Raw genomic sequence first — 27,224 nt, 5'->3', positions numbered from 1 at the left:
AGGTGATTGATTTGAAGTTAATGTAAGACGGCAATGATTGATAAGAAAACGTATAATTGATTTGTTTAGAATAGTAACAGTCAGATCTATTTGGAGGGGTCCGGCTGCTCCACCCAAGAGCTGAGTCGACCCTCTGATCGATTTAGTAGCTAACTAAATTAGTGGTTAAATAAAGTTATGTCTTTGGTTCAGAAACACTGGCTTCATGGGTCTTGTATTGTACTGGTCACCTCGGGTACCCCGACTACACCCAGAGTGGGTACAATGCAAACTCTTGGAACAGGAGTGGGTTGAGGTGAACTGTGTAGGTTTATTTAAGGGGAAGCTGCATAAACACGAGGGAGAAAGGAATGGGATACGTTGGCAGTCTGAGTTGACAGGGCTGGGAGGATAGCCAAGTATTAACCTGTTGAGCTAAATCTCCCGATTGTGGTGAGAGTTCCCTGTAATTCTATTCCTGTTGATGTATGATCCTTTGTCTCATTCCCAGGCGGTCCAGCTCAAGGAAATAAAGTGTCATTTTGCTGGTGTGGCTTTAGGTGATTCCTGGATCTCACCTCTGGGTAAGATTTAATGTACCCTTCAGTTCAATGAGAGGTGCTGCACTATTGAGGAATGGTGTGTTGTGTGCAAGGTGGTGTGGCTGAGGGTTGGCGTGCCGGTGGCATGGATGGTGAAGCTGTATGTAGTGATGTGAGAGGGGGGTGTATGGGTCGGGGAGTGGGGGTGAGTGGGAAGGGGTATTCGTCACCTGAAAAACAACTGATGTGACCATCTCTTTTTGTACAGATTCTGTCTTGACCTGGGGCCCATACCTGTACAGTGTGGTAAGTACATACCTTTGCCCCAGGGTAGTTTTCATTGTGTGTCGTATTTAAACTAAGTGTGTGTGTTGTTTTCCAGTCACTGCTGGATGGCCAGGGATTGGCTGAGGTTAATTCTTACGCTAAAAAAGTGCAGGCAGCAATTGAGACTGGCCATTACCAACAGGCAACTGAGCTGTGGGCTGAAACCGAGCAAGTTGTTAAGAAAGTGAGTATTGGAATGTCAGATTCGGTGTATGTAACAGGGACTCCGAGGTGAACAGCATTGCTAACACAGACCTGGGAAACTGGAGTGGATAGCTGGGACTGGGGAGAGGGGAGGGGGTTGATTGGAATGTATAGCTGAAATAGGGGGACAGCGGGGGTAATTGGACTGTGTAACATCTTGCTGGTTCTGTTACAGAATACAAACGGAGTGAACTTTTACAACATAATGACCGAACAGGCAGACTCAGTGTCCCCACAACTCACTCCTGCAATGAGAAATGACCAGCTAGGTGAGTGTCTTGTAGGATGGTGTTTTGTGTGGAATGAATCCAAAGTCTTTGGGAACAGGAATTGAGGAACTGCCTGATGGGAGGGGGAGTTGGGTTTGAATGCGAGGAAAAATGAGTGTCAGCAATGGCTCAATGTTAGCAGAAAGCTTTCTGTGCCGGGTAATGTGGGGTCAAACCCCACTCCAGGACTAGAACACAATCTTGGGTGAACTTTAAGAAAGTAATTTATGGGATGTGGGCATCGCTAGCGAGACAAGCATTTATTACCCGTCCCAAGTGGTGCTTGAGAAGGTGATGGTGAGTATTCAACTTCTTGAACCACAGCAGTCCCAAGGTAGGTAAACCCACAGTGCTGTTAGGGAGGGAGTTCCAGGATTTTGACCCAGAGACAGTGAAGGAACGGTGATGTATTTCCAAAGCAGGATGCAGTGACTTGGAGGGGAACCTCCAGGTGATGGAGTTCCCATGTGTCTGCTGCCCTTATCTTTCTAGATAGTAGTGAATTTGGAAGGTGCTGCCTAAGAAACCTTGCTGAATTCCTACAGTGCATCTTGTAGGTGGTATGCTCGGCTGGCACTGTTTGTCGACAGTAGAATCATAGAGGTTTACAGCAGGGAAACAGGCCCTTTGGCCCAACTTGTCCATGCTGCCTTTCTTTCTGAAAACCCTAAGCTAATCACAATTGCCCACATTTGGCCCATATCCCTCTAGACCCATCATACCCATGTAACTATCGAAGTGCTTTTTAAAAAATAAAATTGTATCTGCCTCTACTACTACCTCTGGCAGCTTGTTCCAGATACTCACCACACTTGTGAAAAAATTGCTCCTCTGGATGCTTTTGTATCTCTCCCCTCTCATCTTAAACCTATACCCTCTAGTTTTAGACTCCCCGACCTTTGGGAAAAGATATTGACTATCTAGCTGATCTGTGCCCCTCATTATTTTACAGACCTCTATAAGATCACCCCTCAGCCTCCTACACTCCAGAGAAAAAAGTCCCAGTCTATCCAGCCTCTCCTTATAACTCAAACCATCAAATCCCGGTAGCATCCGAGTAAATCTTTTCTGCACTCTTTCTAGTTTAATAATATCCTTTCTATAATATGGTGACCAGAACTGTACACAGTATTCCAAGTGTGGCCTTACCAATGTCTTGTACAACTTCAACAAGACGTCCCAACTCCTGTATTCAATGTTTTCAATGACTGATGAAACCAAGCATGCTGAATGCTTTCTTCACCACTCTGTCCACCTGTGACTCCACTTTCAAGAAGCTATGAACCTGTACCCCGAGATCTCTTTGTTCTGTAACTCTCCCCAACACCCTACCATTAACTGAGTAAATCCTGCCCTGGTTCAATCTACCAAAATGCATCACCTCACATTTATCTAAATTAAATTCCATCTGCCATTCGTCAGCCCACTGGCCCAATTGATCAGGATCCCGTTGCAATTGGAGATAACTTTCTTCACTGTCCACTGTGCCACTAATCTTGGTGTCATCTGCAAACTGACTAACCATGCCCCCTATATTCTCATCCAAATCATTAATATAAATGACAAATAACAGTGGGCCCAGCACTGATCCCTGAGGCACACCACTAGTCACAGGCCTCCAGTTTGAAAAACAACCCTCTACAACCACCCTCGGTCTTCTGTCAAGAAGCCAATTTTGTCTCCATTTAGATCCCTCACCCTGGATCCTGTGATATTTAGCTTTATGCAACAACCTACCATGCAGTACCTTGTCAAAGGCCTTGCTAAAGTCCATGTAGACAACATCAACTGCACTGCCCTCATCTACCTTCTTGGTTACCCTTTCAAAAAACTCAATTAAATTTGTGAGACATGATTTTCCACTCACAAAGCCATGCTGACTGTCCCTAGTCATTCCTTGCATCTCTAAATGTCTGTAGACCCTGTCTCTCAAAATACCTTCCAACAATTTACCCACCACAGATGTGAGGCTCACTGGCCTGTAGTTCCCAGGCTTTTCCCGGCAGCCCTTTTTAAACAAAGGCACAACATTTGCCGCCGTCCAATCTTCAGGCTCCTCACCTGTGACCATCGATGATTCAAATATCTCGGCTAGGGGACCCGCAATTTCCTCCCTAGCCTCCCACAATGTCCTGGGATAAACTTCATCAGGTCCTGGGGATTTATCTACCTTGATGCGCTTTAAGGCTTCCAGAAGCAACTACTCTGTAATATGTACACTCCTCAAGACATCACTATTTATTTCCCCAAGTTCCCTAACATCCATGCTTTTCTCAACAGTAAATACTGATGAGAAATATTCATTTAGGATCTCTCCCATCTCTTGTGGATCTGCACACAGATGATCTTGTTGATCCTTAAGAGGCCCTACTCTCTCCCTCGTTACTCTTTTGCCCTTTATGTATTTGTAGAAGCTTTTTGGATTCTCCTTTGTCTTATCTGCCAAAACAATCTCGTGTCCTCTTTTTGCCCTCCCGATTTCTCTCTTAACCATCGACTGGAACATCCCTAGGGTAAGGGGTTTGGATGGGGAGGAGTTTGTTAGGTGTGTTCTGGAGGGTTTCCTGACACAGTACGTGGATAAGCCTACGAGAGGAGGGGCTGTACATGACCTGGCGCTGGCTAATGAACCAGGACAGGTGTCGGATCTCTCGGTGGGAGAGCATCTCGGGGATGGAGATCATAATTCTATCTCCTTCACGATAGCATTGGAAAGAGATAGGATCAGGCAGGCTAGGAAGGTGTTTGTCTGGAGTAAGGGGAAATATGAAGACATCAGGCAGATAATTGGACGAGTAAACTGGAAGGAGGTATTCTTGGGGAAAAGTACAGAAGGAAGGTGGCAGATTTTCAAGGAATGTTTGACTGGAGCTCTGCACGATAACGTTCCGATGAGACAAGGAGGTTTTGGAAGGGCCCAGGAACCGTGGTGCACGAAGGTTGTGGTGAACCTAGTCAGGAAGAAAAGGAAGGTGTACAAAAGGTTCAGAGAGCTAGGAAATGTTAAGGATCTAGAGGAGTATAAGGATTGTAGAAAGGAGCTTAAAAAGGAAATTAGGAGAGCCAGAAGGGGTCATGAGAAGGCCTTGGCGGGTAAGATTAAGGAGAATCCCAAGGCCTTCTACAAATATGTGAAAAGTAAAAGGATGAGAAGAGAAGGGATAGGACCTATAAAAGGTGAAGGGGGTAAGGTCTGTGTGGAACCGGAAGAAATGGCAGAGATGTTTAATGAGTACTTTGCCTCGGTATTCACGGTGGAAAGTGATCTGGGTGGTTGTACTACAGGTTTGCGGCAGACTGAAAAGATTGAGTGTGTGGACGTTAAGAAAGAGAATGTGTTAGAACTTTTAAACTCTATCAAGATAGACAAGTCGCCGGGACCAGATGGGATGTACCCCAGGTTACTGTGGGAGGTGAGGGAAGTGATTGCAGAGCCCCTGGCGATGATCTTTGCGTTGTCGATGGAGACGGGAGAGGTTCCGGAAGATTGGAGGATTGCGGATGTGGTTCCTATTTTCAAGAAAGGGAACAGGGATAGCCCGGGAAATTACCGACCGGTGAGTCTGACCTCAGTGGTTGGTGAGTTGATGGAGAGGCTTCTGAGGGACAAGATTTATGAGCATTTAGAGAAGTTTAGAATGATCAGAAATAGTCAACATGGTTTTGTCAAGGGCAGGTCGTGCCTTATGAGCCTAGTTGAGTTCTTTGAGAATGTGACTGAGCACATTGACGAAGGAAGAGCGGTGGATGTGGTTTACATGGACTTCAGCAAGGCACTTGATAAGGTCCCCCATGCAAGACTTCTTGAGAAAGTGAGAGGGCATGGGATCCGAGGGCCTTTGGCCTTGTGGATCCAGAACTGGCTTGCCTGCAGAAGGCAGAGGGTGGTTGTGGATGGGTCTTTTTCTGAATGGAGGTCAGTCACCAGTGGAGTGCCCCAGGGATCTGTTCTAGGACCCTTGCTGTTTGTCATTTTCATAAATGACCTGGATGAGGAAGTGGAGGGATGGGTAAGTAAGTTCGCTGATGACACGAACGTTGGTGGTGTTGTGGATGGTCTGGAGGGATGTCAGAAGTTGCAGCGTGACATAGATAGGATGCAAGACTGGGCGGAGAAGTGGCAGATGGACTTCAACACGGATAAATGTGTAGTGGTCCATTTTGGCAGGACCAATGGGATGAAGGAATACAATATCAAGGGTAGGAGTCTTAGCTGTGTTGAAGAGCAGAGGGATCTTGGGATCTGGGTCCACAGGACTCTTAAATCGGCCTCGCAGGTGGAGGATGTGGTCAAGAAGGCGTATGGTGTACTGGCCTTCATTAATCGAGGAATTGAGTTTAGGAGTCGGGAGGTAATGCTGCAACTTTATAAGACCCTTGTCAGGCCCCACTTGGAGTACTGTGCGCAGTTCTGGTCACCTCACTATAGGAAGGACGTAGAAGCTATTGAAAGGGTACAGAGGAGATTTACAAGGATGTTGCCTGGATTGGGAGGCATGCCTTAGGTTGAGGGAGCTGGGACTCTTCTCCCTGGAGAGATGAAGGTTGAGAGGCGACCTGATAGAGGTTTATAAAATGTTGAGAGGAATAGATAGGGTGGATTCTCAGAGGCTATTTCCCAGGGCTGAAATGGTCGCTACGAGAGGACACAGGTTTAAGGTGCGGGGAGGCAAGTACAGAAGTGATGTTAGGGGTAAGTTTTTCACTCAGAGGGTGGTGAGTGAGTGGAATCGGCTGCCGTCGGTGGTGGTGGAGGCGAACTCGCTGGGGTCTTTTAAAAGACTTCTGGATGAGTATATGGGATTTAATGGGATTGGGAGTTACAGATAGTTCTATGGCCTGGTAGGTATAGATGTGATCGGCGCAACTTATGGGCCGAAGGGCCTGTTTGTGCTGTAGTGTTCTATGTTAATTCTACTCCTAGACCCCCTATACTCTTCAAAAGATTCACTTGATTCCAGCTGACTATGCATGACATGTGCCTCTTCCTTCTTCTTGACCAGGGCCTCAATATCCAAAGTCATCCAGGGTTCCTGACTTCTGCCAGCCTTGCCCTTCAATTTAAGAGGAATGTGTTTACCCTGAACCCTGGTTAATACACTTTTGAAACCTTGCCATTTACCAGACGTCCCTTTGCCTTCCCACAGACTCCCCCAATTAACTTTTGAAAGTTCCTGCCTGGGACCATCAAAATTGGCCTTGCCCCAATTTAGAATATTAACTTTTTGGTCGAGGGATTGAATGTTTGTGGAAGGGATAATAATCAAGTGGGACTGCCCTGTCCTGGATGGTGTCAAGCTTCTGGAGTGTTGTTGGAGTTGCACTCATCCAAGTAAGTGGAGAGTGTTCCATCATTCTCCTGACGTGTACCTTGTAGATGTGGATTGTACACATCCTTTCCCAGACTCATCATCCACCAAATCCTTCTCTTTGGTGAATACTGACACAAAGTACTCATTTAATACCTCGCCCATTTCCTCTGACTCCACAAATGGATTCCCTCCCTTGTCCTTGAGTGGGCCAACCCTCTCCCTGGCTACCCTCTTGCTCTTTACATATGTATAGAAAGCCTTGGGATTTTCCTTAATCCTGCTGGCCAATGCTTCTTCATGACCCATCATAGCCCTTCTTACTCCTTGCTTACACTTCTTTCTACTTTCCTTGTATTCCACACTTGCTTCGTGTGTTCCCAGCCTCCTAGCTTTGACAAATGCTTCCTTCTCTTTGACTGGTTCACAATATCTCTCGTTATCCAAGGTTCCCAAAACTTGCCACACTTACCCTTCATCCTTACAGGAATGTGCTGGTCCTGAATCCCTGTCAACTTACACTTGAAAGCCTCCCACAGGCCAGATGTTGATTTGCCCTCAAACATCTGCCCCCAATCTACATTCTTCAGTTCCTGCCTAATATTGTTGTAATTAGCCTTCCCCCAGTTTAGCACCTTAACATGAGGACTACACTTATCTTTATCCATCAGTACCTTAAAACTTACTGAATTATGGTCACTGTTCCCAAACTGCTCCCCTGCCGAAACATCGACCACCTGGCCAGGCTCATTCCCCAATACCAGGTCCAGTATAGCCCCCTTCCCTAGTTGGACTATCTACATACTGTTTCAGGAAGCCCTCCTGGATGCTCCTTACAAACTCTGTCCCATCCACGCCCCGAGCACTAAGTGACTCCCAGTCAATATAGAGGAAGTTAAAATCTCCCACCACAACAACCCTGTTACTTTTACACTTTGCCAAAATCTGCCTACATTTCTGTTCCTCAATCTCTTGTTTAACACTTTGGCATTAAACAATTTCATCAATTTCTGTAGGGCAGATGATTTACTTTGACCAATCACAGGCCTGTGGATGACAATCAGTTTTGATCCAGAGCAGGGAATTCCATCGTTAGCCTCACACTGTCTACGAAGATGGGCATTGATACCATCAGTGCATAATTGTGAAATCAAATACTGGCGATCAGAGCAGCGTGACAGCACAAATGCCTTAATGAGATTGCCACTTCAGGACAAAATCAAATTACAAAACAACTACACCAACATATTATACTTCATCCAGGCGGAGAATATCCCAATAACATTTCAGGTGCAAAGACACATGAGGAATGACCTGGTAATGGGTAGGGTCATGGACATGGTTTTGAGAAGAACATCATTGGAGAAACAAAAGAATCTTGAATTCAGACTTTAGACAATGAGGGAACGTGAATTAACTGTCCAGAATGGAGTATTGCTACGGGGCATCGGGTGATCGATCCTGCCATGCTTACGAAGCTGTTAATCCTCGATTAACAGCACAAAGGTCACCCAGGGGCAGGATGGATGAAAGAGCTCACACACGGCCATTTTTGGTGGCTGGGACTTGACTCCCACAAATGGAAGAAAAAGTGGAGCGATGCCAGTCATGGGCTGGAATACAGAATACTTCACCAATGGGATTGGCCAAAACAGCTTTGGCAGAGGATATACATCGACTTTGCAGGATCCTTTTGGGCTTTGACAAAGGGTCATCTGGACTCCAAACATCAGCTCTTTTCTCTCTTTACAGATGCTGCCAGACCTGCTGAGATTTTCCAGCATTTTCTCTTTTTGTTTCAGATTCCAGCATTCACAGTAATTTGATTTTATTTTGACTAGTCTGAGAAAGCTTTCCCAATTTTGGCACAAATTTCCAGATGTTAGTGGGGAGAACATCGTAAGGGCAACAGGGTTGGGTTTGCAGTTGTTGTTTCTGGTGTCCAGGTTGATGCCAGGTGGTTTGACGAGTTTTAAGAGATTTACATGTAGGCCAGACTGGATAAGGACAGCAGATTTCCTCCCCTAAAGGACATGCTCTTGATGGCTGCCATAATTTCACCTTTTAAAGTCTTTGAGCAAGTTGCTGAAAGGAGCCATCACAGCCTCCTTGATAATTTCACCATCGATGAATGGTTTCTAATAATTAATGCATAAAGATGATTCTTTGTTAGTCTTACAGAGAGACTATTGAGCTTTCAAAATTCCCTTTAACTCCTCAATGTTCTCCATCCAAATCATCCTGTTTAAAGGGACATTTTCTTGAAATTTTGCATGCATTGTTTTGTGATGCCATTCCAATTGACCTCTTTTATTCAGGGGTACACTCTGACAAATGGTCTTATCCTTGACATTCATAATGAGAATTTCACTTTCAAATTCCTGGTGGGAGTGGCAGGTTTTTGCCCCCTTGGAGATCCCTGGCTCCTTGCTCGTCACCCAGCTTATTTTAATTTTTGGTGCTGGCAAGAATCTTGTTGCCCATGTTATGTGGATTTTTGGTGTGGTTCAGCAGGTAATGAGCTGGGGTTGTTACAAAAATCTTGAGTCTCGTGCATTTTTGGCACAGTGTGGCAGGCTGTTGATCTGGACTGACCAGTTGGAGAGCACAGTTTTAAGGGATTTAGACTTGTATTGGCAAACATTAGAAATAGGATTGTGGGTGAGATTTTACAGCCTCACTCGGGCGAGATCTGAAATTCCCGCCTGAAGTCAGCAGCGATTTCCGTTGTCAGACCCTTGTCCGCTCCGATTCCATGGCGAGCAAGGTGATAGATTCTGGGCCTTAGTTTTTGAAGAGTTTACTTTAATGTTCTTGTACCTGAAAGAAACCAATAATTACATTTCAGGCTGGACAAAGATATTTGTATGTGTAGCAGTTTGATTTCAATTCCAACTGGGATTCTGTTGTGATAGAGAGCGCTAGGGAATAAAGAATAAATATAGTTGCTTAGCAACTGGAGGCCTGTTAAAGATGCTGGAAGCTAGAGGCAGTTGGAGATGGGTCACAGAGCAGTGAACGACTCTCTCAACTCAGCCAGGACTAACTGGAAAGGAAAGGAATTGCAAAGATTGAGGCCTCCTAAAAAACAAGACAGACAATTGCATTTAACAAGATTTAAAGTGGGGAGCAGACCTTCAGTGGTATAAAGGCAAAATAATGCAGATGCTGGAATCTGAAACAAAAACAGAAAATTCTGGAAATCTCAGCAGGTCTGACAGTGCTGGTGGAGAGAGAATAGATGTGGAGATGCTGGCGTTGGACTGGGGTAAACACAGTAAGAAGTCTCACAACACCAGGTTAGAGTCCAACAGGTTTATTTGGTAGCAAAATTTGGGCCTCTGCCCCTTCATCAGGTGAGTGGAGAGTTCTGATCACAAACAGGGGATGTAAAGACACACACTCAGTTTACAGAATACTGATCAAGTCTTAAAGGTACAGACAATGTGAGCGGAGACAGCATTAAGCACAGGTTAAAGAGATGTGTATTGTCTCCAGACAGGATAGTAAGTGAGATTTTACAAGCCCAGGCAAGTCATGGGGGTTACAGATAGTGCGACATGAACCCAAGATCCCTGTTGAGACCGTCCTCATGTGTGCGGAACTTGGCAATCAGTCTCTGTTCAGCGACTCTGCGCTGTCGTGTGTCGTGAAGGCCGCCTTGGAGAATGCTTACCCGAAGATCAGAGGCCGAATGCCCGTGACCACTGAAGTGTTCGCCAACAGGAGGGAACAGTCTTGCCTGGTGATTGTCGGGCGGTGTTCATTCATCCGTTGTTGTAGCGGAGACTGGGTGGACAGCAAGATTTCATAAGTGGAAAAACAGAAATAAGAATATAAAGTGGTAAAAGTGGATGAATGAGATGAAAAGAAGAAATGAAATAAAGTAAATGGAAGTTGGGTGAAGGTGGAGGGGAGAGTTCAGGCTCTGAAGTTGTAGGACTCAGTGTTCAGTCCGGAAGGTGAGGTGCTGTTCCTCCAGTTTGCATTGGGATTTGCTGGAACATTGCAAAAGGCTCAGGATGGACAGGTGGACAGGAGAGCAGGGTGGTGTTGAAGTGGCAGCGGCAGCAAGGTCTGGGTCCTGCTTGCGGACAGACCGAAGGTGTTCAGCAAAGCGATCACCCAGTCTGCGTTTGGTCTCTGATTTAGAATAGACTGCACTGGCAACAGCGAATGCAATAAACCAGATTGAAGGAGGCACGTGTGAAGCACTGCTTCACCTGCAAGGGGTTTTAGGATGGTGATCAGGGAGGAGGTGAAGGGGCAGGTGTTGCACCTTTTGCGATTGCATGGGAAGATGCCATGGGCGGGGGTGGTGCTGAGGTGTTGGGTGTGATGGAGGTGCGGACTAGAATATCCTGGAGAGAACGGTCCCTGGGGAATGCTGGCAGGGAGTAGCGGGGGTGTTGGGTAGTAGCATCTGGAGTTGGAGGAAATGGAGGAGGCTGATCCTCTGAATGTGGAGACTGGTGGAATGAAAGGTGAGGGACAAGGGGCCCCTATCCCGATGGAGAGAGGGAGCGGAGGGGGTGAGAGTAGTGGCCCTGGGGATGGGTTGGATGTGGTTGTGAGCCCTGTTATCTACACTGGGTGGAAAAGCACAATTGAGGAAGAAGGCAGACATTTCAGCCGTGCTATCCGAGAGAGTGACTTCATCAGAACAGATGCGGCAGAGGTGAAGGAACTGAGGGAATGGGATGGAATCCTTACAGAAAGTGGGGTGTGAAGAGCTGTAATCGAGGTAATTGCGGGATTTGATGGGTTTGTAATGGAAACTGGTGAACAGTCTATCACCAGAAATGGAGACAGAGAGGCCAAGGATGGGAAGGGAAGTGTCAGAGATGGAGCATGTGAAGGTGATAGAGGGGTGGAAATTGGAAGTGAAGTTGATAAAATACTCAGTGGAAACTGAAATATTTGAAAATGTGAAGTGGATTTTGGAATGCAAATTGCAAGCACTAACATTGTGCTAATGAGTCCATTATAGATTCAAATGTACTTTGTCAACCATATCAAGCATTCCGTATAAAATGTAAAACTCTTAAGCCAAAGGGGGAATAACGGAGTAATATATTATCCACTTTTTTCCATGTTTAATTGTTTTATTTTTTGTTCATAGAATCATAGAATCCCTACAGTGCAGAAGGAGGCCATTCAGCCCATCAAGCCTGCACCGATAATCCCACCCCCCGTAACCCAACATATTTACCCTGCTAATCCGCTCACATCTTTGGATTGTGGGAGGAAACCGGAGCACCCCAAGGAAACCCACGCAAACCCAGGGAGAACGTGTAAGCTCCGTACAGTCAGTGACCTGAGGCCTGAATTGAACCTGGATCCCTGGCTCTGGGAGGCAGCAGTGCTAACCACTGTGCCACAGTGTTGTTAAAACTATTTAACAGTTTTGTGATTCTTCCACAACGTTTGATTTTTAAAAAATGAAAGTTACTATCTTTTGAGCCCAGGTTCGATTCTGGGATCTCTTCAGCCAGTTATAACCCCAATTGGGATTGTAACACTGTCCTCTGAGTATTCTGATTCTCTCGTCCTCACAATTACTCCATTCTGAGCAGCCTCCCTTTCTGTTTGTTGCAGTTACTCCATTCCGAATCCCCTGCCCTCTCTATCCCTTGCAGTTACTCTATTCCGAGTACTCTTTGTCTCTCTGTCTCTCTTTCCTAGTTACTGCATTTTGGATACTGTTGAGCCCTCAGTTACTCACACTGTTTTTCTGTCTTCCAGTCAGTCTTTATCAGCGTCATGTTGCCCCATTGCAGCGTACCAGCCTGGAGCGCCTGATGAATGGACCCATCAGAAAGAAGCTGAAAATCATCCCCGACTTTGTCAAATGGGGAGGTAATGTCCGAGGGGTACCCGGAGAGGATTTGAGTATGAGAACTCATTAATAACTAAGGCGTCCCTGCCCTGATGTCCTGTTCTCCAACCCTTCCAAACCATTGTCCTTTCTCCTGTTTCTACCTTCCCCCCTCCTCCAGTTGCCTGCACTTGACCGTCCCTTCCCAGAGGCCTCCTATCCCTTGTCCATATCTATGTTCTGCCTCATTTCCATCCATCCCCCCCCCAAGCTCTGTGTTCGCTAATTTGTCCCTTACTATACCGCCATGCCTCTTTAGGTTCAGTTGAGTGTCTTATAGCTTTTCTGTGGTCTATTAATGCTGCTGAACTTGATTCTGTACAGTTGGAACGAGCTATGTTTGATCTGTTTTTAATCTGAAACCACCCAGGTCAGTCTGCTGCTGTGTTCTCCAATATGGAGGGTGACTTCATGAAACCAGTGGTTGACATTATTGACAAGCTGCTGATTGCTGGTGTGAACGTAACAGTTTATAATGGACAGCTGGACCTGATTGTGGACACCTTGGGTAAGAGTTTCCAATAATGTTGGACACATTGTGCTTGGTACCATCCACAGGTCAGCAGGCTGCCTCAGTACAGTGCTGCTGTGATGACTGCGGGATCTCAGATGGATCTTCACATCGTATGGCTTTGACTCTCGTGACACTTTGTGTGGCTTTTGTGTTTTCTGCTACACACTTATTTAAAAGTGGTTTTTATTGCTCTACCAGTTTCATCATCCAGTCTGAGAGCAGACTTGCAGTTTCTATAAACGTGAGAGCTCTAGGTCACTGAATACTTCCTGTTCCGAGGTGGAAGGTGATGTGTTAAGTTGCACATGTGAGCTTTGCGGTTAATGGTTCATGGTAAAGAACATGTTCTGGGAGAAAGTTCAGTAAAGGGCCTTTAAATGCAGCATGAGACACATTGTGGCATTCTGGTCTCTTCCTCCCTGCAAACGTCACTAAAGCTATCGAACCTTTACTCTCGAGGTAGACAGTTCAGAGCACAGATGGGTGGTCAGGCAAATACCTGAAGGAAACAGTTAATGTTTCTATTTTGGGATCTATGTGAAGGAAGGATATTTCCTTCCAGGAATGATTCCACTGACAAATTAGGGATTTTTATAATAAAGTTTATTTAATAACATGACTTTAATATAACTAGAAGCAGCTTAACTGTTAACAGTTAAAACAATATTTAAAATTGAAAAGAAGCTACTTTCTAGCTTATCACTGTTTCAGTTCCAAATAAGCTATATTCCTCTTGCAGACTTTAAATACAGTTGGCACCCATAAATACACCTGATATAAATTGTTTTAAGTCTTACAGCTTTCAGAGTAAAAAGAGTTTGAGAGCACCATGCAGACCTCCCAGGCTCCCAACTAGTCTGCACCCCTAAAACTGAAAAAGCTCCTCTACCTCTGCCATAGATCCACTCCATGACATGGTCCCACCAATCAACCTCAATCAGAATTCCCAGGAACTCTTCCGCATGAAAAAAATCCAACAGCTCCATTCAAGCAACAAACTCCCAGGTGAAAATCCGTCACCAACCTGCCCCTTCAGCAAAATGCCTTTCAGACATACTGGCCACCCAAAGGACAAATCCGAAATTCCAAACATTATCCCCCTACTCCCCAACACACACAAAATACACCTTACACCAACCGTACATGTCCATCACACAATCATCTATCTCCAGTGATCTGATTAGTAAGTTCATCTATGTTTAGTGTCCAGCAGATGATATCAGCAATGACATTGTAAAGCTGGCTGATTACCACAAGACATGTCACCTTTAGTCCAGCAGCAACAGACTGCAGTATAATCCACCTCCACAATACCAGAGCCAAGAATGAACTCACCTTCTCTGCGAATGGCAAGAGACTGAATCTAGATAGGCTGGGCGAATGGGCCAGGAACTGGCAAATGGAACTTAATGTTGGCAAGAGTGAAGTTGTCCACTTTGGTAGGAAGGATTATTACTTACGTGGCAAAAAACTGCAGCAGGCGACGGTGCAGAGGGACCTCGGGGTCCTTGTGCATGAGTTGCAAAAACCCAGCCTGCAGGTGCAGCAGGTGGTCAGGAAGGCGAATGGGATGCTGGCCTTCATAGTGAGGGGGATTGAATATAAAAGTAGGGAGGTCTTGCTGCAGCTGAATAGGGCATTGGTGAGGCCGCAGCTGGAGTACTGTGTGCAGTTTTGGTTGCCGCACTTACACAAGGATATTTTGGCCTTGGAGGGAGTGCAGAGGAGGTTTACTAGGCTGATACCGGAGTTGAGGGGGTTGAACTATGAGGAGAGGCTGAATAAACTAGGCTTGTACTCGTTAGAGTTTAGAAGAATGAGGGGAGATCTCATTGAGACGTATAAGATGATGAATGGGATGGATAGGGTAGAGGTGGAGAGACTCTTCCCGCTCAGAAAGGACAGTAGGACTAGGGGGCACAGCCTCAGGATAAAGGGGGGGGCGGTTTAGAACGGAGTTGAAGAGGAACTTCTTCACTCAAAGGGTGGTGAATCTCTGGAATTCTCTGCCCGTTGAAGTGGTGGAGGCTGCCTCGCTAAATATATTTAAGACGCGGGTTGATGGGTTTTTGATAAGAGAGGGGATTAAGGGTTATGGGGAGAGGGCGGGAATGTGGAACTGAGCCACGACAGATCAGCCATGATCTTATTGAATGGCGGGGCAGGCTCGAAGGGCTAGATGGCCTACTCCTCCTATTTCTTATGTTCTTATGTTCAAACAACACAGTTCATCTTGCTGTTACCCTTGATTGAATGCTGACTGACTGAAAATGTCTGAGCACAACAGGAGCAAAGATCAAAATTTCAAACCACCTCTTCAGCAAACCTGCAGCTTGTCATGTGGTGCAGATGCTGAAACTTTAAGGATCTCAGCTCTTGCCATTGTCTGGCTGTAGAGTGCTGTACACACAGCACAGTACAACCCATCCCATACCAGTCTTATATCCTACCCAGCTCAACACAACAATGTGCACCATCTTGGGTATCTTCAGATCAGCTCACTTTCCCTGGCTCCCAGTCCAAAGGTAGTCATAGAGGTTTTCAGAATAGAAACAGGCCCTTCAGCCCAACTTATCCCTGCTGCCCTTTTTTAACCCCCGTGCTAATCCCAATTGTCCGCATTTGGCCCATATCCCTCTATACCCATCATCCCCATGTAACTATCTAAATGCTTTTTAAAAGATAAAATTGTACCCACCTCTGGCAGCTTGTTCCAGACACTCACCACCCTCTGTGTGAAAGAATTGTCCTTCTGGACCTTTTTGTATCTGTCGCCTCTCACTTTAAACCTATGCCCTCTAGTTTTAGGCTCCCCTACCATTGGGAAAATTATTGACTATTTAGCTGATCTGTGCCCCTCATTATTTTATAGACCTCTATAAGATCATCCCTCAGCCTCTTATGCTCCAGAGAAAAAAGTCCCAGTCTATCCAGCCTCTCCTCATAACTCAATCCATCAAATCCCGGTAGCATCCTAGTAAATCTTTTCTGCACTCTTTCTAGTTTAATAATATCCTCTCTAAAATGGGGCGACCGGAACTGTACGCAGTATTCCAAGTGTGGCCTTACCAATGTCTTGACCAACTTCAACAAGACGTCCCAACTCCTGTATTCAATGTTCTGACCAATGAAACCAAACATGCCGAATGCCTACTTCACCACTCTGTCCACCTGTGACTCCACTTTCAAGAAGCTATGAACCTGTCCCCGAGATCTCTTTGTTGTATAAGTCACCCTACTGCCCCACCATTAACTGAGTAAGTCCTGCCCTGGTTTGATCAACCAGAATGCATCACCTCACATTTGTCTAAATTAAACTCCATCTTCCATTCATCAGCTCACTGGCCCAATTGATCAAGATCCCTTTGCAATCCGAGATAACGTTCTTCATTATGCACTATGCCACCAATTGTGGTGTCATCTGCAAACTTACTAATCGTGCCTCTTAAATCCTCATTCAAATTGTTAACGCAAATGACAAATAACAGTGGACCCAGCACTGATCCCTGAGGCACACCGCTGGTCACAGGCCTCCAGTTTGAAAAACAACCCTCTACAACCACCCTCGGTCTTCTGTCAAGAAGCCAATTTAATATCCATTTAGATACCTCACCCTGGATCCCGTGAGATTTAACCTTATGCAACGACCTATCGTGCGGTACCTTGTCAAAGGCCTTGCTAAAGTCCATGTAAACAACATCACCTGTACTGTCCTCATCTACCTTCTCGGTCACCCCTTCAAAAAACTCAGTCAGATTCATGAGACATGATTTTCCATTCACAAAGCCAGGCTGACTGTCCCTAATCAGTTCTCCTTGTATCTCTAAATGCCTGTAGACCCTGTCTCTCAGAATAGCTTCTAACAGCTTACCTACTTCAGATGTGAGGCTCACTGGCCTGTAGTTCCCAGGCTTTTCCCGGCAGCCCTTTTTAAACAAAGGCACAACATTTCCTGCCCTCCATTCTTCAGGCACCTCACCCGTGACTATCGATGGTTCAAATATCTCGGCTAGGGGACCCGCAATTTCCTCCCTAGCCTCCCACAAATTCCTGGGATACACTTCATCAGGTCCCAGGGATTTATCTACCTTGATGTGCTTTAAGACTTCCAGCACCCCCCCCTCTGTTATATGTACACTCCTCAAGACATTTATTTCCCCAAGTTCCCTAACATCCATGCTTTTCTCAACAGTAAATACTGATAAGAAATATTCATTTAGGATCTCACCTGTCGTGGACCACACATAGATGACTTGTTGATCCTTCAGAGGTTCTACTCTCCCTTGTTACTGTTTTGCTCTTTATGTATTTGTGGAAGCTCTTTGGATTCTCCTTTGCCTTATCTGCTGAAACAATCTCATGTCCCCTTTTTGCCTTCCTGATTTTTCTCTTAACTCTACTCTGACATCCTCGATACTCTTCAAGGAATCCATTTGTTCCCAGCTGCTTATGCATGTCATGTGCCTCCTCCTTGACCAGGGCCTCAAAATTCCAAGCCATCGAGGATTCCCTACCTCAAAATGCCTGTAGACCTGGCTCTCTAACACTGATCAAATGGTCAGAGTCCAGACTGTATGCAACCATGACAAGTTAATGGTGGTACACAGCCATGCCCTACAGCTGAACAGTTACATGGTAGCCTCACAGTGCCCACTGTACACAATCACTGTCATCTCCTACAGGTATTGGAACTGGTACCAACAGATTCACTCCAGTCAGCTGGACTATAACACAGGCCACCTACACCAGTGGGCATACAACTTCCTCCAGGGGCCTCTGCAGTGAGTCCTGCACCCGCTGAGTACACGGGAACACTCCAGATCATCCGCACCAAGGACACCAGCCTGAGAAAACTGCACGACCACTTGGCATAACCTTATGATCAGGGCGTATGATCAAACTGAACACTGGGTTCCAAGGTCACATCATCACTTGGTCTGCAACTGACCTTCAAATCTCATCTTTGCACAACAGGATAAAAGAGTAAAGGAGACGTGATGGGCTCTGCACCAGCTGCAGCATCTTTAATGTGTCTCACACCATATATAAATAGTTGGGGATTATTAGCCTGTCCAATCAGTATGTTATATGTTACACAGTTAATGTTTTGCACACTATTACATCACGGACCATCAGTTTTCCCAACTTAAACCGGGATGATGTAGACCGAGTGGTGACGTGGCTACAAAATGGTTCATGTGAGGGAAGTGGGGCAGTTCCTTTGAATGTGGGTGGAGCACAAGCATGGAATAAAGTATTGTTTGTTGCAGGTCCTTGTGAATGTTTGGGAAGCCAGCACTGTACGGTATTGAATGGGAAAGCAGGCTCGTTGGGCTGAATGGTCTCCTCCTCCTCCTCTTTCTAAGGCTCTTTTGTAAGAGGCTAGAATTGGAGCAGTGCAGAGTTTTCACAGTTGCAGAACTGGAACTGGTTACAGAAACTCGTGGGCCGAAGGGCCTGTTTGTGCTGTAGTGTTCTATGTTCTATGTTCTAAATGGGGAGGAGTGAGTGTGTAATGGAGAGAGAGAAATTTGGGAGACAAAATGCAGGATTACCTGCAGATGTGCAGGGAGATGAATCCTGGAAAGGTCAATTGAATTGTGAGGTTCAAGACTAACAGTGGTTAGTGGCTGCATGGACCCATTGTAGAAAGGAAAGTGTGAATTCACCAGGATGGAAACTGCACTTAGATCATGATGGAGAGAAACTGGGACTGTTTCCACTGGAAGAGAAAAGGCAAAAAGATCATTTGATCAAAGTTTTTATAACCTGTTTTCTCTCATTCCGTAATCTAGGACAAGAAATGTGGGTTAAGAAGCTGAAATGGCAAGGACTGTCTGCATTCTTCAGTCTGCGATGGACACCGGTGTATACCCCATCCAAACCCACAGTCACTGCTGCCTTCTACAAACACTACCAGAACTTTGCATTCTATTGGATCCTGAAGGCTGGGCATATGGTGAGTCATTTCTCAACTTCCTGATAGTCTCAGAGGCAGGGTAAGCATCCCAGATCCAGTAGCTCGGAGGTAAAGGATTCAGGAACAGAAAGGAGGAGGATTTTCATTATATAGCACATTTCCTGACCACAGGATGTTCCAGTGTTTTACAGGTAATGAAATATAAAGTGCTGTCTCTATTGTAATGTAGGAAACATTGTTTACCAGCTTGTGCGTAGCAAGCTCCCACTAACAGCAATGTGCAGCTCACCAGCTTATCTGTTTTAGTAATGTTGGTCATGACAATGGAGAGAACACCCCGAATGTTGCCTGGGGATCCTTTACATCCATCTGCGGGGGCAGAGAGAATCTTGCTTTAAATTCCCATCTGAAAGGCAGCACCTTCAGCAGTGTGGCACTCCTCAGTACTGCATTGAGGCGTCTGCCTAGATGTTTGTGCTCAAGTCCTGGATTGGGACTTGAACCCACAACCTTGTGACTCAGGTTCCAACTAAGGCATGACTGCCATAGGGGGTCATGGGAATGGGATCCTCTGGTAGAGGATAAACGCTAACACTGTGTCAATGGCCTGTGCCTCTATTCTAATTTCTGTGCAAACCTGCCTTCTCTCAAGTACCCTGTGTATCATACATTCTGGAAAAGCCCCCTTTACAGTGCTGAATTTTAAAATATACTTTAATGCACTGAATTTTTAAACTCTCCAACTTTGAAATATTAATTAACATATGGAAACATAGAAACTAGAAATAGGAGGAGGCCATTTGGCCATTCCAGCCTGCTACGCTATTCATAACTGATCATCGAATTCAATATCCTGACTCCCCCCCACACATCCCCCATATCCCCTGAACTCTTTAGCCCCAATTAGACAACGTTTTGGCCTCAACTACTTTCTGTGGGAGTGAATTCCACACATTTACCACCCTCTGGGTGAAGAAATTTCTCCTCACCTCAGTTCTAAAAGGATTACCCCTTTATCCTCAAACTCTGACCCCTAGTTCTGGACTCTCCCACGATTGGGAACATTCTTTCTGAATTAGAACATAGAACATTCCAGCGCAGTACAGGCCCTTCGGCCCTCGATGTTGCGCTGACCAGTGGAACCAATCTAATGACCCTCTAACCTAAACTATTCCAATGTTATCCATATGCCTATCCACTGACCATTTGAACGCCCTTAAAGTTGGCAAGTCCACAACTGCTGCAGGCAGGGCATTCCACGCCCTTACTACCCTCTGAGTAAAGAACCTACCTCTGACATCCGTCCTATAACTACCACCCCTTAATTTAAAGCTATGTCCCCTTGTGTTAGCCATCACCATCCGAGGTAAAAGGCTCTCACTGTCCACCCTATCCAATCCTTTGATCATCTTGTATGCCTCAATTAGGTCACCTCGTAACCTTCTTCTCGCTAATGAAAATAACCTCACATCCCTCAGCCTTTCCTCATAAGACCTTCCCACCATACCAGGCAACATCCTGGTAAACCTCCTCTGCACCCTTTCCAATGCCTCCACACCTTTCCTATAATGCGGCGACCAGAACTGTACGCAATACTCCAAGTGCGGCTGCACCAGAGTTTTGTACAGTTGTAACATGACCTCGTGGCTCCGAAATTCAATCCCTCTACCAATAAAAGCTAACACACCATACGCCTTCTTAACAACCTTATCGACCTGGGTGCCAACTTTCAGGGAGCTATGCACATGTACCCTGAGATCCCTCTGCTCGTCAACACTACTAAGAGTCCTTCCATTAGCCCTATATTCTTACTCCTGTTACTCTTACCAAAGTGAATCACCTCACACTTTTCCGTATTAAACTCCATCTGCCACCTCTCAGCCCAGCTCTGCAGCTTATCTATGTCCCTCTGCAAACTGTAACATCCATCCTCACTGTCTACAACTCCTCCAACTTTGGTGTCGTCAGCAAATTTACTAATCCATCCTTCTACACCCTCATCCAGGTCATTTATAAAAATGACAAACAGCAGTGGCCCCAAAACAGATCCTTGAGGTACACCACTTGTAACTGAACTCCAGGTTGAATATTTCCTATCAACCACCACCCTCTGTCTTCTATCAGCTAGCCAATTCCTGATCCAAACTGCTAAATCACCCTCAATCTCATGCATCTGCATTTTCTGCATTAGCCTACCATGGGGAACCTTATCAAACGCTTTGCTAAAATCCGTATACACCGCATCCTGTCTAATCTGTGAGAACTTTATACATTTTTATGAGATTCCCTCTCACTCTTCTAAACTCCAGTGAATATAATCCTGATCGACTCAGTCTCTCCTCATATGACAGACCTGCCATCCCAGGAATCAGCCTGGTAAACCTTCGCTGTGCTCCCTCTATAGCAAGGACATCCTTCCTCAGATAAGGACATCAAAACTGTACACAATATCAATTTACACCCATTCAGATAATAATCTGCCAATTATTGCTACCAAAGTGGATAACCTCTCATTTATCTACATTATATTGTAGCCTGTCCAAATCACACTGAAGCATCTCTGTATCCTCACAGCTCGCCCTCCCACCCAACTTTGTATCATCTGCAAATTTGGAGATAATACATTCAGTTCCCTCTTCCAAATCATTGAATATATAATATGAACAGTTGGGATGTCTGTGGTACCATAAGATATAGGAGCAGAATTAAGCCGTTCGTCCATCAGGTCTGCTCCACCATTCAATCATGGCTGATAAGTTCTTCAATTCCTTTCTCCTGCCTTTTCCCTCCCCCCAAACCTTTGATCTCCTTACCAATCAAGAACCTAACTATCTCTATCTTAAATACACTGAACGACCTGGCCTCTCCAGCCTTCCTTGGCTATGAATTCCACAGATTCACTTCTGGCTGAAAAATTCCTCCTCATCTCGGTTCTAAAGGGTCGTCCCTTTACTCTGAGGCTGTGCCTTCAAATCCTGGTCTCTCCTGTTAATGGAAACATCTTCCCCACTTCCAGTTTGTCCATGATGTGGACTCACCTGATGAAGGAGCAGCACTCCGAAAGCTCGTGTTACCAAATAAACCTGTTGGACTTTAACCAGGTGTTGTGAGACTTCTTACTGTGCCACTCTTTCCAGGCCTTTCAGTATTCTAAGTTTCATTGAGATTCCCCCCTCCTCCTTAAACTCCATCGAGTACAGACCCAGATCCTCAAATACTCCTCATACGTCAAGCCTTTCATTCCCATGATTGTTTTCGTGAACCTCATCTGGACCCTCTCCAAGACCAGCACATCCTTTCTAAGATAGGGGCCGAAAATTGCTCACAATACTCCAAATGTGGTCTGACCAGAGTCTTATAAAGCATCAGCAGTACGTCCTTGCTCTTGTATTCTAGCCCTCTCGAAATGAATGCTAACATTGCATTTGCTTTCCTAACTACCAACTGAATCTGCACGTTAACCTTAAGAGAATCCTAAACTAGGCCCCCAAGTCTCTTTGTGCTTCTGATTTCTGAATTCTCTCCCCATTTAGAAAATAATCTACATCTCTATTCTTCCTACCAAACTGCATTAGCTCACACATTACCCCAGTCAGAAAAAGACCCATTAATACTAACTGTTTGCTTTCTATCCATCTCGAGACACTGCTCACAACCCCATGCATTTTAACTTTACATATCTGAGACCTTATCAGAAGCCTTCTGAAAGTCTAAATAAACCACATCCATCAGTTCTCTTTGGTCAACTCCACTAATTACATCTTCAAAGAAATCCAATAGATTTGTCAAGCATAATTTCACTTTTGTAAATCCGTGTTGACTTTGATTATACCAGTGCCTTCCAAATGCTGAGTTATGAAATCCTTAATAATGGACTTCTGCAGTACTGACATTTGAATGGACCTACCTCGTAATAAATTAATCTTTCTCTATACTACAGCTATGACTGTAACACCACATTCTGTACCCTCTCTTTTCCTTCTCAATGTATGGTATACTTTCTGTGTAGCGCAAAAGAAACAATACTTTTCACTGTATACTAATTCATGTGACAACAATAAATCAGATCAACTCCAATAGTTATATGCTCAAAGAATTCCAATAGATTTGTCAAACATGATTTCCCTTGTGTAAATCTGTGCTGACTGTGGCTGATTATCCCACCACCTTCCAAATGCCGAGTTATGAAATCCTTGATAATGGACTCTAGCAACTTCCCCAGTCCTGACTTTAGGCTCACTGCTCTATAGTTCCCTGTCTTCTCTCTACCTCCCTTCTTTGATGGCAGGGAGCACAGTAGCACAGCGGTTAGCACTGTTGCTTCACAGCTCCAGGGTCCTGGGTTCGATCCCTGGCATGGGTCGCTGTTTGTGTGGAGTTTGCACATTCTCCTCGTGTCTGCATGGGTTTCTTCCGGGCACTCCAGTTTCCTCCCACCATCCAAAGATGTGCGGGTTAGGTTGATTGGCCATGCTAAGAAACTGCCCCTTAGTGTCTAGGGATGTGTAGGTTAGAGGGATTAGTGGGTATAATATGTAGGGATGTGGGGATAGGGCCTGGGTGGGATTGTGTTCGGTGCAGACTCGATGGGCCGAAGGGCCTCTTTCTGCACTGTAGGGTTCTATGATTCTGATTGGCTACCTTCAATCTATAGGAACCAGTCTAGAGTCCAGACGATTTTGGAAAATAACCACCAATGGATCTACTATTTCCAGGGTCACTTCCTTCAGTTCTCTGGGATGAAGATTATCCGGACCTGGAGATTTATCCACCTTCAATCCCATCAATTTCCCCAAAACCATTTCTCTCCTAATGCTGATTTCCCTCAGCTCCTCACTAAAACATCTTTCTCTCAGCACTCCTGGTACATAATTCATGTCTTTGTGAAGCCTGAAGCAAAGGACAGATTTAATTCCTCAGCCGTTTCTTTATTCCCCGTTATAAATTCTCCCATTTCTGATTGTAAGGGGCCGACATTTGTTTTTGTCAATCTTTTTCTTTTTACATAACTGACTAAAAATTTTTATAGCTTTTACGTTCTCTGCAAGCTTACTTTCATACTCTATATTCCTCCTTGTAATCAATTCCGTCTTTGCTGGATTTTAAACTGCTCCCAATCCTCAGGCCTATTGCTTTTTCTTGCCATTTTGTATGTTTCTTCCTTGAATCTGATACTATCTCTATTTTCCCATGTAATCCATGGTTTGGCCACAATTCCCTTTCCACTCTTGCGCCAAACAGGAATAAACAACTTCTGAAGTTCACCTTTTCGTTCTTTAAATGCCTACCATTGCCTGTCCACTGTCTTTCAGTTCAGTAATGTTTCCCAGTCCCATAATGGTCAATTCATGCCTCATATCATCATAGTTACCTTTACTGTGATTCAGGACGCTGGTCTCAGAATCAACTACGTCACTATCCATCTTGTCAAAGAATTCTATCACGTTCTGTAAAGTTTGTTTATTAGTCACAAGTAGGCTTACATTAACACTGCAATGAAGTACTGTGAAAATCCCCTCGTTGCCACGCTCTGGCACCTGTTCGGGTACACTGAGGGAGAATTTAGCATAGCCACAGCACCTAACTGGGTCACTCATCCCCAGTGGTTCTTTCTCAACGAGACTGCCAACTGATCCCCAGGGCCTTATAATCTACGTCCCAAGAGTACTTAAAAAAATGGCCCAAGAAATAGTGGATGTATTGGTGGTCGTCATCCAAGATTCTACAGACCGTGGAACATTTCCTACAGATTGGAGGGTAGCTAATGTAACTGCATTATTTAAAAAAGGAGGTAGCAATAAAACGGGGAACTATAGACCACTAAGCCTGATGTTGGTAGTGAGGAAAATTCTCGAATTTATTATCAAGGACTTTATAGCGGAGCATTTAGAAAGCAGTGGCAGGATCAGACAGAGTCAGCGTGGATTTATGAAAGGGAAATCAAGCTTGACAAATCTGCTGGAATTCTTCGAGGATATAACTAGTAGAATTAAAAAGAGAGGTAGAGATAAAACGGGGAACTATAGACCACTAAGCCTGATGTCAACTAGTGGATGTGGTTTAGGGTGACTTTTAGAAGGCTCCTGACAAAGTCCTACATGAGAGATTAGTGTGTAAAATTAAAGTGTATGGAATTGGGGATGGGACAGCTGACAGGAAACAATAAGTAGGATAAAATTGGTCTGTTTTCAAGTGGCAGGCAGTGACTAGTGGGGTACAGCAAGGATTCATTATAGTGATTTGGATGAGGGAACTAAAGTAACTTCTATGAAGTTGTGATCACTGTTGCTTGGAGGTTCCTTTACAATTAAAGGGTCAAAGGTTATGGGGAGAAAGCGGATTAGGTGATTGAGTTGGACGATCAGCTATGATCATAATGAATGGCAGAGCAGGCTGAAGGGGCCAAATGGCCTCCTCCTGCTTCTGTCATTTCTATAAGGTCATCAGTGTACATTACCAGGTTTGGAATCATGTTAAGGCCCAGACAGAAACTCCAAGGTGTTTTGTGAAATTAGCCTAAACCTAAGTTTAATTTTTTTAGTCACAATTAAGGCTTACATTAACATTACATTGAAGCTACTGTGAAATTCCCTTAGTCGCCCCAGTCTGCACCTGTTTGGGTCAATGCACCTAATCAGCATGTTTTTCAGAATGTGGAAGAAACCAGAGCACCCAGAGGAAACCCACGCAGACACAGGGAGAATGTGTAAACTCCACACAGACAGTGACTCAATTTGGGAATCGAACCTGGGTCCCTGATGCTGTGAAGCAGCAGAGCTAATCACCGTACCACCATTGGCTGTCCCCAGTCATATGACTTGACCTGTCAATCATCACAATCAAACTGTTCTCTGCATCCCCAGGGAACGCTAAGACAACAGAACACTGCATTAGTTCAGATTAAAACAAATGTTGTATCAATTACATTGCTTCAGTGAGGGCACCAGCTGCAGACAAAATGGCTCCAATAAAGATGTCAGGGACTGCTAAAACATCCTGCAAAGAAACATGATTAAAATACATTTCTTAAAGGCACAGTATCATCACAATAGCCTACTCCCTAATTGGCCTGAGAATACACTGTTCTTAAACATTGTACTGAATTGCCTGTGTCAGTTGGGAAAATCAACCATGATTTTTGCAAGCCCCTGTTATTTCTTCTGTACATGTTGTCTTATAGTGTAGCTATTATTAGGGGCTCTATATATTTGCATGGTATAAAAGTTGTGCTGAGGATTAACTCTTTGGTTGGCGCGCCAGGAACCTGTGTTTGATTCCAGCCTTGGCTGATTGTTGGTGTTTGCAATTTCTCCACACAAAGATATGCGGGTTAGGAGGATTGGCCATGCTAAATTGCCCTTTCCTGTCAGGAGGATTTACAGGCTAAATATATGGGGTTACAGGGATAGGGTCTGGATGGGATTGTTGTCTATGCAGACTCAAAAAACCAAAAGGCCATCTGGGTTGTAGGGATTCTGTTGAATGATTGTTGTATCTTTGCTTCCAGATTCCATCTGACCAGGGAGAGATGGCACTGAAACTGTTACAGAAGGTGACCAGTCAGGTGTAACGTATGAATGCTGTCCATGTTGGAATTGGTTTGTGAAATCACTCTTCAAGATTGGAGCTCAGTAAGCAGTCTCACAGCACCAGATTAGAGTCCAACAAGTATATGTTGAATCATGAGCTTTCAGAGCTCTACTCCTTTATCAGATGAGTGAATGAATGATTGAGTGACTCACCTGATGATGGAGCAGTGCTCCAAAAGCTCGTGACTCCAAGTAAACCTGTTGGACTTTAACCTGGTGTTATGAGACTTCTCACTATGCCTACCCCAGGCATCTCCACATGCAGATTGGAGCTGGGGTTACTCAGGGATAGACCACTCAGACTGCGGAATGATCAAGAACTGCACTGTATTAAAACCAGCTTCTGTTGCTGCAGTGCAGTGCAAAGAACATGGACAATAATCAAGTGTCAGAATTTTCCTTTCACTATTAAAATTCACTCTGATTTATCTCTGTATCTGTTTTAGCTGTAAAAATTCACATTCTAATCAGTATTCTGTGAACTGTGTGTGCCTTTTTATGCTCTGTTTGTGACCAGAACTCTCCACTCACCTGACAAAGGGGCAAACCCCGAAAGCTTGTGAGTTTACTATCAAATAAACTTGTTGGATTTTAAGCTGGTGTTGTGAGACTTCTTACTGTGTTTACACCAGTCCAACACTGGCATGTCCACATGACTTGTTTTATCCATGGTTGTGGTATGAATGAGCCACC

At 44.9% G+C, this 27,224-nt stretch overlaps 1 protein-coding gene across 1 annotated transcript; it reads left to right on the top strand.

Annotated features, from left to right (window-relative positions):
• Positions 1-463: 463 nt before the first annotated feature.
• Positions 464-26,611, top strand: scpep1 (serine carboxypeptidase 1). Its single transcript, XM_080184211.1, has 8 exons — positions 464-563; positions 790-827; positions 904-1,032; positions 1,228-1,321; positions 12,376-12,489; positions 12,879-13,016; positions 18,818-18,981; positions 26,450-26,611. Exons 1-8 carry the CDS (start codon positions 464-466, stop codon positions 26,510-26,512), a joined length of 840 nt encoding a protein of 279 aa, XP_080040337.1. The 3' UTR covers positions 26,513-26,611.
• The last annotated feature ends 613 nt before the right edge of the window (positions 26,612-27,224 follow it).

The sequence above is a fragment of the Carcharhinus amblyrhynchos genome, unplaced genomic scaffold (assembly GCF_965287045.1).
Source record: "Carcharhinus amblyrhynchos unplaced genomic scaffold, sCarAmb.v2.hapA scaffold_611, whole genome shotgun sequence".
Taxonomy (NCBI): Eukaryota; Metazoa; Chordata; class Chondrichthyes; order Carcharhiniformes; family Carcharhinidae; genus Carcharhinus; species Carcharhinus amblyrhynchos.
This window is presented reverse-complemented; position numbering and strand designations above follow the sequence as displayed.

Excerpts from the sequence above, each read along its gene's own strand:
- scpep1 (XM_080184211.1), top strand. The coding sequence starts at position 464 with ATGTATGATCCTTTGTCTCATTCCCAGGCGGTCCAGCTCAAGGAAATA. Across the intron at positions 1,322-12,375 it reads AATGAGAAATGACCAGCTAG|TCAGTCTTTATCAGCGTCAT; the intron begins GTGAGTGTCTTG and ends TCTGTCTTCCAG. Across the intron at positions 12,490-12,878 it reads CGACTTTGTCAAATGGGGAG|GTCAGTCTGCTGCTGTGTTC; the intron begins GTAATGTCCGAG and ends GAAACCACCCAG.